Below are 21361 nucleotides of genomic sequence, written 5' to 3'. Positions count from 1 at the left end.
CAAACTCCACCTTTTGACGACACACAACTATGTTGTAGTAAAAATATTATCTTAAACTTTATGATGGCATGTACACACAATTAATAATTAAGAGAAATATCAATAATATTAGGTTTTTTAACACTTACATTAGTAGAAAAGATGGCTGGGCACACGGGGATGGGCGGTTGGTTCCGAGGCAGAGGGCAGATTATTGGCCCTCACCTGTATCACTTGTATCAATTGTATCACTATCCACCACAGAGGCTTGCAGGGCCTCTTTGTCAAACCCCCCAAAGTTCATATAAGTCCATATCCTCACTATAATTATCACTATCACTGACTTGGGCCGGCTGTAGTGGGTGGCGGGTGAAGAACTGGTCATGTTTTGATGACTGGGCGACCTTGTGCGCACCATTTTCGCGCCTCTTACACAACATGGCAGATGGCGGGAGGTTTGGATCCAAAAATGGCGCGGCTTGCCAGCCGCTCTCCGTGTAATGGGGTTCACGACCGCGGAATGTGAAAATGTTAGGTTCTGGCAAGGCACCGCGTTAACGGTGAAACGCGGAATGCGGGACCGCGTAATATGAGGACCAACTGTACATGGTTAAGGAATGGAGGACAGAAAAATTAATCAAATAATGCTCAAAAGGTTTATTTACTAAACACAAGCAAGAAAGATACAACATTCTGGTATACCATGAACAAATAAAGAAAACTGTACAAAAACAAAGAAAATTACACGAATACAGTACATCGCAGCCTCAAATTTACTGAGCGTCCCACAGATTTGTTGTATGAAAATTTTACCAAATAATGCTCAACAGGTTTATTTCCTTGCTATACACAAGCAAGAAATGTACAGCATTCTGGTATACAATGTGAAAAAAAAAAGTACAGAAATGAAGAAAATTACAGGTACACAAAATTAAAGAATACATCACAGCCTGCTGCCTCTGACTGACCAAGCGTTCCACAGATTCAGCGTCACTGACTACGCAGTATCCTGCCCACGTCAACACACCTACAAAACAAAACAAACATTAAAGGTTTTGTGAATTTGCTTACCATCTCTCAAGCAACCAAGCTTGAATTCCTCCAAAGCTTCAGCCTAAATCATTGGACCACTCAGGGCAATAAGGGCATACTGCCAGAGGTACTTCTTATATCTTTGCCTTAGTCCGGTACAGGAAGTAATGAGATCAATCGGCCACAATATGATGTCTGTGCATTATGTGTGTGAGTGTGAATAAATGTGTGTTCATGGGAGTGTATGTTTGTGTAAGAATGTGACACTTGAGTCTATACAAAACTACTTAATAGCTTTAAACTTAAGTGTATGTACATGATTTAACCCTTTAATTCCAGGGGGACATATCCAGTGATGTAGTTGAGCTGAGACCACTAAATCCAAGACCAAGACCTAACTCTGGAACTAAAACTTAAGAAGTAGACCAAGAACGAAACCATTTGCAATTTTTGCATATATGGGATCACCGAAAGATTTGCACCTGCAAGCAGTTATAACAAGGTTGGTGGTCTACTTACTTTACTCTGTCTGGCAGTACTGTAGTCACTTAAAGGGCTCATGTGATTTTATAGATATATATTCTGGTCTCCATCCATCTGCTACTGGGGGCCCTTTGTTTTAGATTAATGTAATAGTTACTGTAGGAAGGGTATTGGAAAGAGATATCTGTCCTTTAAGTTTATTCAGCAAAGATGTGTAATGAAGTCACCTGCGTTCGTCCTCCTTCTAACTAGATACCGTGGGGTAAAAGGGAGCTCACTATACACCCGCAAAATTTCAGGAAAACATTAGGTACTCATTACCGAGCCTCTATTATCGACGGTCGCCAGGCCACCCATGAACCTCACACTCACACTTCCACAGCCAAACTGTCTTGTCTTTTTCTAACACTGCCTATCCTGTTGTTGAACAGGCCTTTTCAGTCTCCAATCAGAGTAGGTTTTTTTCCAAGGGTCCTTAAGTTCTGTTATACAGATTGGTTGGCACACTGTATGAGTGGGTATATCTACCCCATATTTTGGGGTGTTATTCTTTGAGACTGTAACTAATTTCGTCCCTCTGGTCCTGACAAGCGCCATAAACATTGTAACGGTCGTTCACATGGGTGTGTTGCCACCGGTGTGGGTGTCCTGTTTATTACATAACCCCCCACGGCCGATATTTGAAAAATGTGATGTTTTGTAAACATAATTCGCAATTATCAATCCTAAACCTAGCTAACGTATCAGAAAAACACTCAAGGGTACATAATGATCTATTCTTCCCAATTGAACTAAATGAATTACAACTATAACCCTATAGAAAATAACACTTAAAATTACAATTGTAGCCCTAACACAATCAGACATCATATACTGGGAGATGTATTTTGTTAACATCAAGTGCCGGTCATCTGTAAATAAAGGTACACCTCCATTTAATCTCTCTCATTGCTTGGGTTATTATACTGTACATCAACAATATGAAAATTCCCAAATTATAATTTGGGAATATGTACTGATAATTATCAGTACTGACCTCTAGGTACACTTCAAAATAAACCCTAAAACATATCTCCCAAAGTAAATCACATAAAGTTTTATATTGTATAGTTCGTGGGAAGAATCAACTACAATTGCCCTTCCACTGAAAACTAAACAAAATGACAGACAACGAAAACTAGTGGAATGAGTCACCAGAGAGGCGGTCTTCGCGTTAAAGTATCTCCAGTTATCAAATAACTTCCAGATCCTGTTAACATCATAATTCATACAGCAAATTCACATTATTAATTGTCAGTAAACTTTTACATTACCTTAGTAGTGAGGATCTATTACAATATTGGGATCCAATAGAAGGGTAATTACACAGAAATACATACTTGTATAAGAAAACTTAAGTGTATACAGTATAGTATGTATACATATATATATATATATATATATATATATATATATATATATATATATATATATATATATATATATATATATATATATATATATATATATATATATATATATATATATATATATACATACTAGTTTTCTTATACAAGTATGTAAAAAGTATCACTAACCTTGCATAGGAAGTGGATATTTTCAAGTTCCAGGTGTTACTTAAGAAATGGGTCCATGAAATATGTTTGTGGGGTGGTGAACACATTGGTAAAACAACCCGTCAGGTAAACATTTCCAAGAAAAATTATTTTGATTACTAATTTGCTTTAGGAAGTGTACATGAGGCATGTTCAAGCAAATACAGTACAATCAAACTTAACAGCCCTGCAATTTTCATGGAAATAGAGGAATCTTTCTTTTTCTTATAAACTGAAGAATCAATAGGGACGAGCACCACACACTCCTGTACGAGTCTCTTCAGTATCAACATGAGCACTAAACCAACAACTTATTACATGGAAATAGTTCAGGCAAGAGATACTGCCAGTCTTCTTCCTATTATATAAGCAGTGGTTTGGCCGGGCTCCATCATTCACAGAGATGATAGGAAATGTATTCTTTTGTACTTTTATAATCATACTACATGTACTTTAATAACCAATTTGTACATTCTTTTAAGTTGGGGTGGTTAAACTTTACTTGGGATAACCTGGGGTAACTCTTCAGTTGAGCACTTTGGGGAAGTTACTCTATGCTTCATCATAATCCAAGGTTTTACTCTTCTTTTTCTAAATTAAGGTCTCGGGTTATACATAGATGGTGGAGGGTCAGTGTTATCTTAAAACATGGAAATATTTACCTAGTAGTATGGGTGGGTGTGTACCAAATACTGTACCTTTTTTTTCATGATATAAATGAGTAATTAATATACATACTTTGCTTCTTATTTTTTATTGGGTTCACATTCATTACATCACTCATTGATCATATCCAGGTACTTTTCTATTTATTTAAAACATGAGAAGTGTTCATCACACATAAGAAACCTCAACATACTCAGTACATTTGCTGATGTTTGCCATCTATGTTACCTAATTATTATACCCCTAAATACATGCTCAACAAGAGCACTAGAGGCAGGCACATTTAGAATGGTTAGTGCCAAATCGACCTGGGTCACCCTGCCTAAGAAACTTGAGTGTGACCCCAAAAAATCCCTAATTATGGTCAACTTGTCACAGACCCAGGCAATGGATTAATGGTCTATGTAGTGCCCTGAGGTGAGGTGTCTACACCTACCAGAACCCAAACTTGACCAGTTGACAACAACCTCCAACACACTTGAATATTAATAAATAAATTTGCGATCTCAAAATGTCTCAAGCAAAAATCTGAGACCAAGACCTGAAAAAAAAGGGTCTCAAGACCTACATCACTGGACGTATCACATATATTCTATTTGTGTATACAGGGACACCACAGTTCATGAACAGTCAGTTATGATACTTTGTGTATTACAAACAAACCTCCCAGAACCTAACCAGTGTTACAGAGACCCTCGATATACTGTATTGCAAGAAAGGGACAAAGAATTACAGCAAAACACTATATAACAACTTATGGCTTACCAAGAATCCAAACAACTGCTTCCCGGACTGCAGTTGTTCAGAATCAAGATAGAGATTGTGCAAAAGAACTTGGGGGTGTTGTGACTTGAGTGATCCGCATAGATGTTGCTAGCCAGTGCAAGCAAACCATGTACCCATCCTACCATCTAGTGAGAGCAGGGCAACTTTCGGTTTTCACAAGCTGATCAATTGTACTCCTTTGACATTAAGTCTTAAAAACACATTTAATGGTCTTGCATTTAAAACACATTTAATGGTTCACAGCTTTAAGTTAAAGAAGCCACAAGTATAGAAAATGGTCGGGGCTCACGTCTTTGGAGTAAGAGTTGTGAATTCTTAGAATAACCTGCCAGAGAATGTTGTGACCTCAACAAGTGTGAACTCATTAGGAACAGATTTGACCAACACTGACACACATTCAGATACATTCTAGAGTTCATACACATACAGTACTTGCCAACAATTGGGTAACAGAGAAATGACCGACCACCCAACAAACTAATCAATGGCAAACAATGTTAATGAAGATATGAAAATTAATGCGTGAAGGTATTTTGAAAAGAGGGAACAAGCTGAGATATCACTAAAGCCCCAAGCCTAATATATTTTCTGACATATTTATTTTTGTGTGTGTGTGTGTGGGGTGGGAGGAGATTACAGTTTGGGGGTAATTTCTGAGAAGTAATTGTGTGTATATATGAATACAACTCTTACTACAAGCATCCCTTTGTACCTAAAAGGTTTCAGTTTAGTGGGCGTGATTTGAAATCTTTCTTACCTAATTTAAAAAAAAAAAAAGGCTACAGTATTCATATTAGGAAAAACCTTCAATATACTCAATTTACAGAGAGCCCTGACTATATCGAGTTAGCAAGGGTTCAGCTTTGTCCCCGAATCATTAGTGATTTCAGGGGCATTGATGACTTGATGAACGTGACAAAGAGTGGTGGACATGGGGAGGTAACTGAGCCTATAAGACAAGCTGCTTTTTTTTCCATTCTGAAAGGTGGTGAAAGATGCCCCACCAACAAAGCAATTATCTATGAGGATAATGGTTAATGCCTCAAGAAAAATTAAGGATGGACACAGATTTTGAAGACCAGGCTCCCAACTGCTCAAGAGTTTCCAAGGTGTACAGGGGTGTCTGAACAAAACTTGCCTGTTACAAGGAGATCTGTGCAGACTACCCTGGATAGATTTATTTTTTCAGCACTTAAACACCCCCCCCACCCCCCCGTACCATCAACTTTTGCAGCCTAAAAGGAGTCACTGCCTTCACCTCCAGCACCTGAAAGTTTCTTGTGTAAGCTACCACCATCACCAGTGTACAGAGGTCCAAGAAACCTCAGTCTGACAAGTCACCTCCAACCTCACCCTTTTAAAATGTAAGCAGCATTCAACCGCTCCAACAAACACTAATAACAGGATCCAAGGTAAGGTAATTTTGAAAGTTACAGTTGTTTGCATATCTGTATTGCAAGTGTAATCTTAGCAAAACTAGGGTTTTGTGAAGCAGTTAAGAATCTAACTCCAGTAATGACATTGTTCCTATGGAGAATAATTAGCTTTAGAGATCTAAACAACTGCCATAAGGTGGTCTTTCGGTCCCTAATCAGTTCATGAACCGAGGTGTTCCTGTATTATTTTTCCCCCCAGCTGGCTGAGAAATATGATACACACCCCCCACCCCGTCTTAAAAAGTTAAGGTTGTAAATAATTAACATGATATATCCGCTGCCAAGCAACCAATCAGTGCCCGGGTTGCACCACACACATCATCTCATGCTCTGCTGCTTTGGCAGCGAATCACATCTGCAAATATACATACAATTCATAACACTATTTAGGCCTGTTTGTTTGTAAATATTACATTACATCCACCCTGTATTTAACTATTTATAGTATCACAAAAAAGTATGATGTTTAAACATAACACAAGGATCGGTAAGAGATTTTCTTCAAATTAAACATTTATCTTCATTTCTAATGACCATTCCTGCCCCCCATATAGTCCAGAAACGTTGGAGTTTATTGTAATACAGTAACGGTTGTAGAGTATTGTAGGGAATTAGAAATGAATGGGTTGCAATTAAGGAGTTAATGACTAAGATATATCACCACCCCTCAACATAAAACGGCTACACAAGTTTTTGGCACGGAAATCACGCTGACGCGGTAAGACCTGCGTAAAAAAAAACCCACTGTATTCATTTGTTGTGTTGAAGTAAATTGCATATGTCATGTCACATTATGGCAATGCTTGACAATACAAACTTTACTTTAAAATACATTAGAAAAAAGTGAGTCCATTAAATGAAATGTTGAAAATGAATGATTACCTATTGAGTAGGCTATATCTGTGCATCTCAGCTAACAAACAGGAGGTAATCCTTAAGTTTTTGAGGAAGAGGCAGAGCATTCACCCCATGCTGAGCAATATGCTTGAGGATGATGTCTCGACATGTAGCCTTCAGACTTGTCACTGAAAAGTTATTCAAAATCAGTAACACCCAAATAATTCAACATATCTATAGCAATTATAAGATCATGATAAAAGCAAGTAATAAATTAAAATGCAACTACAGGCAGTCCCTGAGTTACAAGCGGCCAACATACGAACGATATCCCTATATATTCATCACAATAATCTTTACTTAAAATCCAATTTTTTACATTGTCATTATTCTATATTTTTAAACTTCTTTATATATAATACATATTTACTTAATTTTTTATGTATGGGGTATTAAAGTTGTTTTGTATGGGCAGGGTTGTGCCTTAACCTAACTATTGAATTAACACTGTTCCGACTTACGAACAGGGTCCAGGAACGTAACCCGTTTGTAACTCGGGGACAACCTGTAATACTATAAACAATATAGATGTAAGCGTACATGTACCTCCGTAAACTTGGACTATTCTGACTTGCTTGGTGGTGCCGTATACGTCAACTACAGCATACAACGGCGCCTCTCTGTACGGCAACTTTTTGGTAAATGCTCCCTGATCTTCACCATTTATTATATAGTGCATTTCTGCTACGTTTCCCTGGAACAAAGATAAAAAAACATGACTTATCTTCATTTAGCACCCAGTGTTAAATTATTTGCCCTACAAACAATAATTCAATGTTGACAATGGACACATGAGAATCTTACTGTACATACTGTAATAATGAGGTTTGGGTTCTGATCCATTGAACCTTGACACTCATAAACATCATGGATTGTACTGTACTAATGTAAATATGCTGATAACCACAAAGGAAAAGAGAAAACATGAAGTTTTCTAGCACTTTCATGTATTTCACATCTTCAGGTGTGATTATAGATTGAATCCCACCCCAAAATGTAAAATACACAAAAGTCCTGGGAACTTCATGATAAATTAGCATTACTGTATATAACTTGACCATCCCAACATTGGTTATGATTAACAAACATAAAATTTAGAGAGAAATGTGTTTCAATCAGCTCTTTCACTGCCAGCTGCTTACCTTCTGTCAGTCTGAATGGCTCTGACCCACCATTCTTAAGGTACTGACTGGTTAAAATAAAAGGAAAAAGAAAATAGTTACTGAACTATTAATATTACCAAGTAAATCATGGGGAAAGAAATCTGGACAACAAAATACTGATATCAATGATTATTAAAACCAAGATAATCATATGAGGCTGCATACAAAATCTGGTTTTCATCCATGACACCTTTCTCAAATTACTGACCAGAAATAAATCCTGTACAAATGTTTGAACATGGCTAAAATGATGTAATCTAGACTGTAGGTCCTTGTACTAAATATTAATGAAATAAAACTGATATCTGAATATTGTCTTTTTTATCCCAGAAATGATTGAAGATCTACCAAAAGAAATTATAATTCCTGTATATATTTGGAGGAATGGAACTCCCTTATTCCATTCATTCTCATGGAGTAGAATTACTACGAATTTCAATACTTGTCCCCTATTTTTCAGGATGTAACCCCAACAAAGGACAGGAACCAACTGTGCTTATTATCCTGGAGCATAAACATGTTAAAGCAGAAAGTCGCCAATTTATGTTGGGATGTGTTTCCCATAGACTGAAGTATTATAATTGGGGGTTGTATTCCTGGAGCAATTTTTCAGACATCTTAACCTGACTAAAATTCATATCAGACAAAAATATTAAACAAATCCATATAAAACACAAAAAAAATGTATGGCTAGACAACTCAATGTACAGATTCATCAGTACTTACCAAAATAAAACCGAGATTGTGTACACGTTGTTGATGGGCGCATTTGCAGAACATTTTCCACTCATAGTTGAGGGTTTTTTGAAAGATAATCCCTGATTGGCCATGTGACACTGTTTCTGGTATGTGGTTTTGAATTATTATTTTAGCACTCATTGCAGCAAAGACAACATTGTATTGGAAAGGCACAACTTAAAGAATATTTATTTTCCACTAATTTTTTGACGACGTTGTATCAAGATGATGAAACCAACGAATAATCATATACCCTGTACAGTACTGTACATTTGGTTCTCCAGTTATGAATCATCCTGCTGCAGTGTCATATATTTCTCATTTATACTGTACATTATTTTCCCACAATTTACATATTGATACAGTACTAATTAATTTATATAGGTACTGTACTGTACAAGAACTATATTCTTTGCCAATCTCCAATTATAAATCTTAAATAACTGGCCATTTAAAGCATATCTATCCACTCTTCCCCATACAGTATTAAGAGATCACCTGCATCATATCATACACGTTAGCTTGGGACGAACTACTGCTGCTGACCGTACACAAGCAAAATCTTCGCTCTTTAGGGTGTGAGAAGGACTGAAGCTGCTTTTTGTTTATAGCACACTATCATTGCATGAGAGTTGATTAAGTCTACCAGAAATGTGATTCACTGCTTGACCCAATCTGTCTGTGTTAGCCCTGAAGGTTTCACATATGATTAAATTAACAAATTAAATGCACACATCAAATTTCCCCGCAAAGAAAATGGAATAGGGAGGTTAACCTATAAGGGACATCCCCCGACAAAATATCAGCAGGTTCATGATTGTCCTATGTTTGTAAGCTATTCCACATCATGCTCAATCAGAGATGGGGCGAGGACCTCTCCTAGCAAACAAATAAACATAATTGTGTTGACTGAAACATATACATATGAATGGTCAGTCAGTAGACCCAGAGCCAAGGCTAGCCTACCCAGCATAATAAAAAAAAGTGGGTGTAGTAGTCAGCAAGAAATGTAAACCGAATTTTATGAAATGATATATGTATGACATAATATTAGCCTTATTCAAATAATGACACCTTAGATGTACAGTACTCCTAGAAAACTACCCTCTAAGTGTCACAATTGGGCTTGACACTGGTATTATATAGAAATACACATTGGGGGAGAGCAGAGCTGGAGCAACCACTCTCCTGAAACTAGCTAAGAGCTGATTTTAAAGATGGTGGACATCTAGAAATTTTATGGGAGGACTGAAGCCTTGGCATAATGGGTGCTGCTTGTACATTCAACTATAGAAGTCCTTATCTTTTTCACTTGGAAGCATTGTGTGATGGGGAAGATTGGGCAATTAAAATTAACTAAAATGGATTAACCAATTACCCTTCCTGCCATACGAAGGTGTTGCCAAATAATCAAGACACCAGAAAACAAGGAAAGTGCCAGTACAAGATTTAGTTGCAAGTAGAAAACCTTCAAGTCTGCAGTGGGCGACTTAATTACCCTGCTGTCCACTTTTGTTTGCTTTGCCATCTTACAAAACTGTACCACTGAGTTATCATTATATAAACCCCACTCTTGTGTACAATCTTACTGGAAAAAAAAATTCATTCTGCCATTTCTTTAACACAATCCTACAATAAAGCCAAGTTCCCACTAAAAGATACCCTTTTTTTATACACAATCCAACAATAATGCCGAGTTACTATCATATACTGTTCGGGTATTTCCTGTAAACAATCTTACAATACAGCTAGGCTATCAGTAATATATGCCCCATCAGTTCTGTATTATATATGGCACACCCTTACAGTCTTGCTGGTTGGTTATTGTACTTATGAACCTTTCTCATCCACTTACTCAGCACTGGTTTTTCCATATTCCAACAAGGATGTAGTACCTCCACTGGTCATAAAATTTTAGTTATTCTTTCCAAAATACAATACTCACTCTAGGTAAATAGATGACCCCAATCCTACTGCCCTCATCTGTAGGTAATATATTGTCTCTCTTGAGGGTTATTTTTCGACCAGAAGATGCTTCAATCTCGTAAGGCGTTGGCTCCAAGACAGAGCGTGGCACTAGACCACGAGTGGTCCGAACATAGTCACCAACAGTTATAGAGTCTAGTCCTAGTGCTCCTCCACTGCTGATAGCCCCTCTCTGTCTGTTGCTTCTCATTCTTATCACTTCAAGGGGTTCTGCCTCCTGACGTTCCTCTTCTACACCCATATTGACAGAGATATCTTCTGAAACTCTTCTCTCCACTGGGCGAGTATTTTCTGTTGGGATTCTCACAACCTCTGGCCTCTGCACTTCTTGTTCTCCAGTACCATCTGTCCTTCGAACATCTCCAGGAACCTCTTCTCCTTCAGCTTCTCCTTCTGCATCTGGCTGAACACGATTGTGACTCTTGGTTATAGCACAAATCCACGAGTTACCTGGGAAAATCATTAGCATCATCGTTATAAGAACATCTCAAATGGTAAAATGAATCACCAAAATTTTTTACATTTAAATAACTTCTGTTATAATATCAATGTATATCTTTATACACAGATAAAATGACATGCAAATAGTGGTCAGTGACAAATAAGTCTTCTAGTGGAGGCTCATGACAATCCAAATTAAGAAGGGTTTGTAGATACTGCACAGTAATTCATAACCAGAAAATTACATAAATATCTGATACACAGCTAATTACAGTACTTGAATACAAAATCCATATGGCAGCTCTTTTAAGTAACAAAAGGTATGAACCCATTTCTGTGCATGGCAGCACTGTGAAGCAGCTGTAAGATACCACCAAAATGGGCATCTTTATGCAAAATTTAAAGTGTTTTCTTTTAAATTGAAAACCTTCTTCTACTTTGGGATCAAACATGTCATACAACTGCCAGTACAGTGTTGGGGATGCAACGCCAACCCTACAGTACCAGATGAGCCGCCACTGAACTTAAGTCTTTTAAAATTTGAAGTGCTACTTAATTTCATTACTGAATTACGATTATTATTCTGTTTTATTTGGTGAAGTTTCGAATGCCTTCAAATAATGGTAGAAATGAGGCAATTTCATTTTTTACATTTTATGGGATTTCTGTTCATGAAAATTTTGAGGTTACAAATTCCTGAAAATACCTGAATCCTGACAAATTATGATTTATGGAAGTTTTACTGCACGGGTATATATAAATCTACTGTGCAGGTGTTTTAACAAGGAACATTAAAGTATAAATTACCCATGTTAGTCATGTCTGGTAAGGAGTATGGGGGCAGTTCAGTCAGTTCAGGGCTGCCAGGGTTGAGCTGAGTGAGTCCAAGCCTCATGTGTCCTGTCCAACCCTGCTCTGTCTTCTCTATCTCCACCAGGAAGATCTCCCCAGGAGGCAGAGGGCGCTCACATATTGTTACCGCATTTGCAAAACTTGCCTTTCTGTTGAAACAAAACGAGGGATTTGTACACAAATACTTATTATTCTGTCACATGTCGGCCCACACCGCTGTCTAGGATTGGCTATTTAGGTGATGCCCGAGAATGACCAATATCAATGAGGGTGGTTCACGGCCTGTATGCTTATATAAATTCTCTTATGTTTTGATTTACGATGTTTCTTTATATCAGTGTTATTTAGTTTTGGTTGTCAAAACATTATGTAAGAGCCATATTTTGTTTCATAGGGTATAAGGTGTAAAACTTTCGATATATTCTATTAGGATTAGTTGGCAACCGAAACCATATTTGTGTGGTGGTGGTGATGGTCACATCAGAGCAGCGTGAGCCACCGACCGAACCGGACAGTACGGAGAACCAGGAACTCTAGGCCTGGTATACAGTACACATGACGATGTGGGGTACAAGATAGCTGCCGAGTTGTGAGTGAAGTAATTGGAGATATTTGGACATGAAACCTTGCTCTGTGAATGTAAATAGTGTAATATATGTCATTTTTACGTGACGAGTTTCCATAAGCCCTTCCTCTCGGTCTGAAAGTCCTGTGCCAACTAACAATAGCGCCCAGACCCGGGATACAGACTGAGTGAAGGCATTGGAAGTGCAAGGTGAGGACTGAGTAACAGTAGAGAAGGAGACAATATGACTATTAAAGGGAACAAAAGGAGTGACGTGTTTTAAATCGACTAACAATGGATTTCGTAGAATTGATTCAAACTGGTCGAGACTTGGGGTATGATGGAATTGAATTGAAAGAGTTGTGACTCAAAAAAAAAATCAATTCTAAGAGTTATGAGTTAAGGAAAGCAGAACAGGAATTGGAATGCGAGATCAAAATTAAAAAAAAGGAAGCAGTGGAAAGAGAGAAGGATCGAGCTGAAAAGGAGAGAGAACGAAAACATGAACTTGAAGTGCTTCAGCTTTGTCAGGACATCCCCGAACCCAGGCCAACTGTCCTTTATTATTCAAAGCCAGAGTTACCCAAATTTGAGGAACAAGTTGACGACATTGATCCATATATTGAGAGGTACGAAAGGTAGTGTCGCCAACTGAAGCAGTGGATTATGAATCGGTGAAGAAATCTATCTTGGAAAGATACATGCTCACAGAAGAAGGTTATCGTTCAAAGTTTTGTGACGTGGTACCAGACAAAGGAGAAAGTGTTAGTCAGTTTACGTCTCGCATGATTCGATTTCTAGAACGGTGGATAGACTTAACGGGAATTGAAAAGTCTTTTAAAGGACTTAAAGACTTGATTCTCCGTGACCAGTTCCAAAGACGGTGTCACTTAGAGTTGCGACTATTTTTGAAAGACAGAAAACCAACAACAATCAAAGTCACGAAGGAACTGACTGAGACCTACTGTACTTAGAAGCACACGGTGGTCCTATGTGGAAGACTTATTAGCCTAGACATCAAAAGGAGGTAAGAACACCTTACCAAACTACAACTGAAGCAGCTCCAGAGAAGAAGACATCATCAGCTTTTCCGACACTACGAGAAAAGATTTGTTTCCTTTATCATAAGAAGGATCATATAGCAAGGGACTACAGGGTAGCTACGTGAGGACCTCATCAGGATCGTCAGGAGGGTCAAGACATTCAAGGTCGAGCCAAGGAAGAAAGAGCGGCGGCTTGCCTGACACAGTCACCCTGGGATCAGACTGTGATTCTGCCATCTGGTGAGGTGATTATTAGTGTGGGATCGATGGAAAACGACCTGGAGTCTTTTCAGGGGTATGTCAACGTCCATGAAGTAGAGGTACTCCACGACACTGGCTGTACAGGTGTGGTGGTCAAGCGGCGTTACGTTCAAGAACATCAGTTGACAGGAGGCAAAAAGAGATGTGTACTATTAGATAAAACAGTCAGAGTTTATCCGGTAGCCCAAGTTTATGTTGACACGCCTTATTTTTCTGATACTGTGGAAGCTACGTGTATGAGTGATGATGCCATATGTGACTTAATCATTGGGAACATTCCTGGAACTCTACCAGGACCTGTGAAGGTTGCCGAGGCCCTTACACCATTATTGGTAAACACTGGTTCAACCCGGTTTGAGGATAGTTCTCCCACTTCGTCACCAGCAGTGACAGAGAAAGTGCTTCCCAGTCCTTGTGTAGTGCCGGCCACATCGTCATAATTTCAGGAGAAGAATGCGAGTCCTAAACCCGGAGACGTCTCTGCCTCCTGGTTATCTTCTGGTGTGAGTATCGTACATCGCCGGGTGGTTCCATCTATGGAGGCGGTACCAATAGCAAGTGTGGAGCAGTCTGTTTCTGCTTTGTTTGGAGTGGATGAGACTAATGCTTCCAGTTGAGGAACAACACCCACACACTTATCAAGATACACGACCCAGAGCCTGGACTTGTTGAGTAGAAACCAGTCTACAGACTACGTAGAAGAAGAGAGGGCTTCGGTGTCTCTGCTTGTCACCAGAGCAGTTCAGACAAAAGCACAACAGCAAAAGGGGAAAGAGTTTAAACCATTGTGTGTTAGTACAGTAACAAATGAGGTTAGTAACGATTCTGCCATTACAATAGAAGAACAGGAGAGGGATGAATTCCTACAAAGATTAATTAGTAATTCTGTAAATGGGAAAATAAAGATAGTGAAACTTAAGGGATTGTGGTACAGACTTCAGGCTAGCAAATATGGGGAGGAATTTGAGCAACTTTTATTACCCCAAGGACAGACGAGACTATGTACTAACTTTGGCCCACAAAGCTTTGATGGGTGGTCATTTAGGGGTGAAAAGGACTGAGGATAGAGTTCTGAGTTGATTTTACTGGCCAGGAGTTTATAGAGATATTAAAAGATGGTGCTGTAGTTGTGATAGATGTCAGAGGACAATACCTAAAAGGGGAAAAGGGGAAGGGAAAATGCCCTTAATGTCTATCCCTTTTCAGAAAGTTGCAGATCTGGTCAGCCCGATCAGTCCACCCTTTTCCCAGGGGAATAGGTGTATTATGCAACAAGGTGGCCAGAGGCGGTAGCAATTCCCAGGATTGAGACAGAAAGGGTTGCAGAGGCTTTGCTAGGTATATTCAGTCGAGTTGGGTTTCCCCAAGAAATTTTTAGTGATAAGGGCTCACAGTTCGCCTCAAATTTAATGCAAGAGATATGTAGACTCATAAGTATTAAGCAGTCCTTTACCACGCCCTATCATCCTATGTCCAATGGTTTATGTGAAAAGTTTAACGACACTTTAAGTCAACGTTGAAGAACATTTGTCAAGAGCGCCCGTTAGATTGAAACAGATATCTTTCAGCAGTGCTTGTTACTTATAGAGGTACCCCAGGCGAGTACAGGATTTTCACCGTTTGAACTACTCTACGGTAGTACAGTTAAGAGCCCGCTGTGTCTATTGAGAGAGGTCTGATCTGGAGTTGGTAAGGATTCTCAGGTACACAACACCTATCAGTATGACATGGAATTGAGAAACCATTTGGAAGAGACCTGTAAATTAGCTCAGGCAAAATTAAAATCATCAGGCGAGAGGTATAAACATCATTATGACAAGAAAACCCGAAATAGAGAGTTTGACGTAGGAGATAAAGTTCTGATATTGTTACCCACAAGTTCTAATAAGTTGCTTTTGAGTTGGAAGGGTCCATATACAGTCTTAGAGAAAGTAGGGTATCTTGATTATTGGATCATGTTAAATGATGTCAGATCTATGTTTTTGAAACCCAAAATCAAACGTCATCCAGGCAATTAATAAACCCTACCTGTAAATCATTTTTATGGTTGAGTAAATATCAAATCACTGATGCTGTTACTGTATATAGCTAATGTAGTCACAACTGGAGACTTTCTTGTGTCATTATCTTCTTTAAGGCCTGAAAATCCCTGTTTCATATCATTGTAATAGTTTTAGAATGATTTGCACCAACTGATTATCATGTGGACCTAGTCACATGTTGACTAAGCTTTGTGCAAATCTCCAAACCTGTCTCGAGTTATAGTATTTAGGGAAAACAGACACACAGCCAAAATAATCCCTGTGGCCACAACAGCAAGGTAGTAAACTGTTTAGATTTTCTTATAAAACTAATAATACTTAGAACTTTAAACCATAACAGCAATTCTCAACTAAAGGCTGTAATTACAGGAGTAAGGCATTTAGCCCTGATACAAATATGGGGCAGGCAGGCCAATGTCTTTTTTTGTCCGAGGAGTCAGCTAGACTGATGACTGCTACTGCAAATCTAAGTTGTCCAGTGATGACACTGGATGGCAAGCAGGGCTGTGGAGTCGGAGTCGGAGTCGGAGGAAACTTCGGCTTGTGGAGTCGGAGTCGGTAAAATTGTCCAGACTCCGACTCCGACTGAAGCTATTCTGTTCCTAAGAACAAATATATGAACTCAGGCATATTCATTGCAGTGATTCCACTGATCCCACTAATTTTCTTAAATTATTAAAAGAATTTATTTCCATTTTATAAGCATTATTATGAATTTATTGTAGCAGGCACAGTATAGCACTATAATTTTGGACGATAGTCTCTTCTTTACCATTTGAAATTTTGAATTATATCAAATTTTGTTTCGTTGAAAACTGCACAGAGGCTCTCAGCTACAAAACAATTAGCTACAACCTGTTTTTGGTGAGATTAAGGCAAATTTAATTTAATAACTTAATCATGTAAGGTTTATCCATTTTCCTTAATAAGGTATTCATTTCTTTAATGTACATAAATATATAACTTTACTTTAAAAGGAATTGTAGGATCATCATTTAGATCCACATCAGATTATGAGCTTAAACAAAATTCATATGCTGAGATCGAACTTTTAGATATACATGTAAATGGTGTTTTCTAGTTAATATCTTGAATTCTTAATAAATTTATTTTTCTTTTGATTGAAACTTTGAAAGTCAAGCCTATCATCTTTTTGTAGTTCTTAAATATCGTCCGGATCATTAATAAAGCTGTAGCAGTATAGCCACGGTGTTTTACTTTTTACCTACGCAGGTTACAACATACAAATTACAATTAGGATGGTAGAAATAGTTGTTACAAATAGGCCAAGGAGTCGGAGTCGGAAGCATAAAAATTTGAGGAGTCGGAGTCGAAGGTTTTGTCTTCGACTCCACAGCCCTGATGGCAAGGTTGCACATGTACTAATACAGTAGTTCAATTAGTACAGGTAGCAGCAGTAAATTTTGGGGTCTGCCTGCTTTACAACCCTGTCATCTTGAGACATGCAATATACTCAAGTTTCCTTGGAAGTGAAATCCGGTAATAAACAAAATCACAGCAACATACCTGTATGCAACAGTGTTATCGTCGTAGAGAATAACATTGACCCCATGGTTGGGGTGGAAGCATGTTAACTCTGGAAAACTGTCGCTCATCATTGTAACTGCCGTCACAACAAGGCCATCTGTAAATGTGACAACACGTTTAATAATGATTACTCAAATATAACAATAAATTGACATTTAAATGTCACAAGGTAATCTACAGGAATTTAAATAGAGTACTGTACATTATACTTTTCAGTATTAAAAATAACAATTGTCACACGTTAAAATAAAATGACAAGTACTAACCATTTTTTTTATTAATCCATAAATCCCATTTTCTACCCATACCCAAGTGGTTCACATTACAGGTACTACACATGACTGTCAGTGGGTTTACTCTTAAGATCACCTATCCCAGGGGTGGGGAAACTGTGGCCTGCAACCATATTCAAGTTCAGTTTTGTTCTCTCTCTTTAAAGGGGAAACTCAAACTTGATACAATACAAAAAAAATAAAATAAAAATATGAAAATTCTTTAATATTTGTCCAAAACAATATGTGTATGCAAAATAATCACTTCAAAATTTAGCAGGTGATGTAGCAATAGCAAAACCATCACCCTCTCCAAAACTGCATTGAGATGATGTTCCTGGATAGCGGTCATACCCATTAATTAATTCTTCATGGTATTTATTATTAGCACTGAAAATAATTGGTGGCCCTAGAAGAGCCTTCATGATTAGGATCTGGCCCCCAATGTCAAAATTTCCCCACCCCTAACCCATCCCTTCCCAACACAACCATTACTCTCAAATGAGAGAGATAAAAAGCAACAATTGCCATTTGAGGTCAGGTCTAAATTACAACAAAGCTATCCAGTTAATATTTTATACCATAACAAGAGGCCATCATTGTTATTTAAAGGCCATTTTACCATCTTTAGTCCAGATAATTAACTGGTAACCCAAGGGAGGTCTGTACTACAGTACTTTGCTGAGCTTGACTACTAGATTACGGGTGGAAGAGGTGCATTATATAATGTACTAACAATGCTTCATCCTAGGTAGACATAATGGAGTATAATATTGATCCACAGCTCTTTTAAACCATACAGTTCTGTAGTGTTATACTGGAACTTCAGGAAAACTGATGCCTCCAAGACAATGGATGACAGTTGTCATCTAAAGTATAGCCATATTTTATGATCATTCATAATCATGTGAACATAATTGGTAATAGCAGCAGTGAGGTACAATTAATTTCAACCCTGGGCACATTCATGGTACACTATACAGTACAGTGATATTTCTGTTCGCCGGAACAATTGGTGCAGAGCACTTCCGGGAACGAGAGAATTCTGAGTAACAAGACGACTCTCAAAGCCGGAAAAAAATCCCTCATCCCTGGAATTTTCCGGGTAACAGAAAAATGTTCTCGGAAGTTCTAGAAATTGCCCAATACATCATCTCTTGAACCCGAAAAAATATCCCCCATAGAAGCTAACTGTATGAAAACATATCTAGACAGATAAATAACTTTATTACAACTAACCATTGCTCATTATATGTAAACCTGACACAGTATAATATGGCTCTGAATTAACTATAACCTCAGCACAACAAAACAGGGACACTACTATTGGCCATCCTTCCTATCTGTAGTAACACAGACCCTTTCTACAACAGATTACTCCCACTTGCACGTTAGTGATCAGCAGTTGTATAAGCTGTAACATTTCTCTGTTGCCTGCTCTATCAAGTGATGTATGCTCAAAGCCAGCTTTAGAGACACCCCGGTCTCCCACCCCAGCTTGGACCATCTCGAGGCCACTCTACCTCGTGATACATTCAAAGTCCATACATCCTCTAGTTATGGGAGGTGTCTATGGCAACAGCCACATACAACTAGACTTTGTATATGAGGTATATGTACAGGAAGTCTATTTGTTTACATAGCTATTCGGTCCCAGCTGGGCTTAACAAATATTAAACAGAAAGCACTTAACCAACCAGAGAGCACTAAAGTAAAATAGCAGTAATAGGAACTTAGCCGGTCATGGCAAAATATCCACTGCCAACATAATTTTGTCCAACAAGTCGTGGGAAGTCTTAATATGAATAACGACCCTTCTTTTCGTCAGAGATTCTCATGTAATGTATATACTCTACTGAATCTTTACGAAATGTATTGCTCGTGCACTGTGCATCATTGTCATGTTCTTCAGCAAAACTGTCATATAAGTTTAAAATTGGATTGTAATGTACAGTATGTAAACTAAGCAGTTATACAGCTCAGCATGAATATAAACTATGTAGGTATATGGTGCACATCGGCCATGGGAGTACCGTACAGTATAGTTTCATATGTGCTTAGACAGTGCAGATCTTTTCGGTTTGATGATTTTTTTTAATAAAAACACATTAATCTTGCATAATATTACATTCGAATTTCAAAATATCTATAATCTCGGGGCGAAACAGCAAACATACCTTTGAAAAACTTACCTAACCAATAAAAGGTTTAAGATTCACTTTCAAAAACAGCATCACATACTAAACACAGAAAACACAATAATTAGAATGCCAGATTAATGTGTTTTATTAAAAAAAATAAAACTCATCAAACAGAAATGATCCCAACAATGGTAAACATAAGACAATGTGACCAAGGATACCCAACAAAGCTGTCAAGAGGCTTATTTCCAGAAGTCCTTTGCTTAGGCTTAGTCTCTCAATCATTTGTCTTCTATGGTGAAACTACATACAGTACAGTAGGTAATTACGGCGCACAACTAATCTGGACTATTATCGTAAACTGTTAATGATTAAGTCATTATCTTATTTGATAAAATACACCTATAATGCGATACGTGACATACATATCTTTACCTATGTGTGTACAAACTGTGACAAAAGTAATAATGTACACACAAGCTAAGTTATGTTTGTTTTCTGTAATTATCTTTAAAAAAAATTCTCTCATAGCTGTTTGTGAGTCAATAAAACACTCAAATTAAATGAATTTACAAGAGGTGACTGCGACCATACCAGAGTGCTGGATACCCGCCGTGTCTTCCCTGCTAAAACTACTATTTATAAAACACGTGGCTATCAATTTCACCAACCGCTTAAATTAAACTCTTCCACAAACTCCATAAGTTCATTAAATAATCACCTACTATCCCCATATACCTCATGAAAAACGTAAGTTAGTAAATACCTGAGTGTTTGTCCCACTAGCTGCCTGAGAGGTTGGGCGCACCGTGAATGTTGTTTATGTTCTGGCGTCTATAGCTCCACTGTCCCCAGACCCTCACAAACCCTTATCTCCGGGACCTTATACTTCTCAGGCATAAAATCTAATATATTCCAAATTTTCTACATGTTAACCACATATCTATATCCAATATGTAGTATGTATGTATAAAAAAAATCAGGGAAGTTTAGAATATATAGATCCTTCTAAGTCCTCCCGATAGGAAAATTCCTTTATATCTGGTTCTCTTGCTTGTTCGTTATTGTAATTTTTTTAATATATAGGTGAAAATGTTTATAGTTGATATAAATATAGGCAGTATGAGGGCAATCTGTTTTTAGCTGTCCACATGGGGTTTGGGGTTCGGAGTTTGAGGTTTCGTTTTAACTTAACCATTTATTGAGTTGAACCTCTGAGGAGAAGTTGGATTCTTTCTTTAATAGTCTTAATCTTTTCTTCTCGTTCTTCTTATGTTTTGTGTGCCTCAACTGCTTTTGATCTATTTACTCTTCTGCTTCGTTCAAATGCATTTCGTTCTTTAATGTTTTATGCTTATATTTTCTTGATATTTCGCTCCACTTCTTAATCCTATTTCGGTTAGCGGCTGTTTTTACTTATTTTGTTTTATTTCCT

General features: G+C 37.9%; 1 protein-coding gene across 4 annotated transcripts; it reads right to left on the bottom strand.

Moving 5' to 3' along the window:
• Positions 1–621: 621 nt before the first annotated feature.
• On the bottom strand, positions 622–20790 carry LOC121855409. 4 transcript variants are annotated; one of them, XM_042350310.1, is made up of 7 exons: positions 20693–20790; positions 17493–17610; positions 12010–12203; positions 10721–11211; positions 7415–7568; positions 6860–7002; positions 622–1006 (listed from the first exon to the last, which is right to left on the bottom strand). In XM_042350310.1, the coding sequence occupies exons 2-6, from the start codon at positions 17582–17584 to the stop codon at positions 6887–6889; spliced, it is 1047 nt and encodes a 348-aa protein (XP_042206244.1). In that variant the 5' UTR covers positions 17585–17610; positions 20693–20790; the 3' UTR covers positions 622–1006; positions 6860–6886. The 4 variants fall into 4 exon arrangements, with proteins under 4 accessions (XP_042206244.1, XP_042206246.1, XP_042206245.1 ...); XM_042350312.1 differs by lacking the exon at positions 622–1006 and adding an exon at positions 5150–6702; XM_042350311.1 differs by lacking the exon at positions 622–1006 and adding an exon at positions 5150–6332.
• Positions 20791–21361: the final 571 nt, after the last annotated feature.

Source organism: Homarus americanus, unplaced genomic scaffold (genome assembly GCF_018991925.1).
Source record: "Homarus americanus isolate GMGI-L3 unplaced genomic scaffold, GMGI_Hamer_2.0 scaffold45299, whole genome shotgun sequence".
NCBI lineage: Eukaryota > Metazoa > Arthropoda > Malacostraca > Decapoda > Nephropidae > Homarus > Homarus americanus.
The sequence above is the reverse complement of the archived record's forward strand: the minus strand, read 5'-3'. Positions and strand labels throughout refer to the sequence as shown.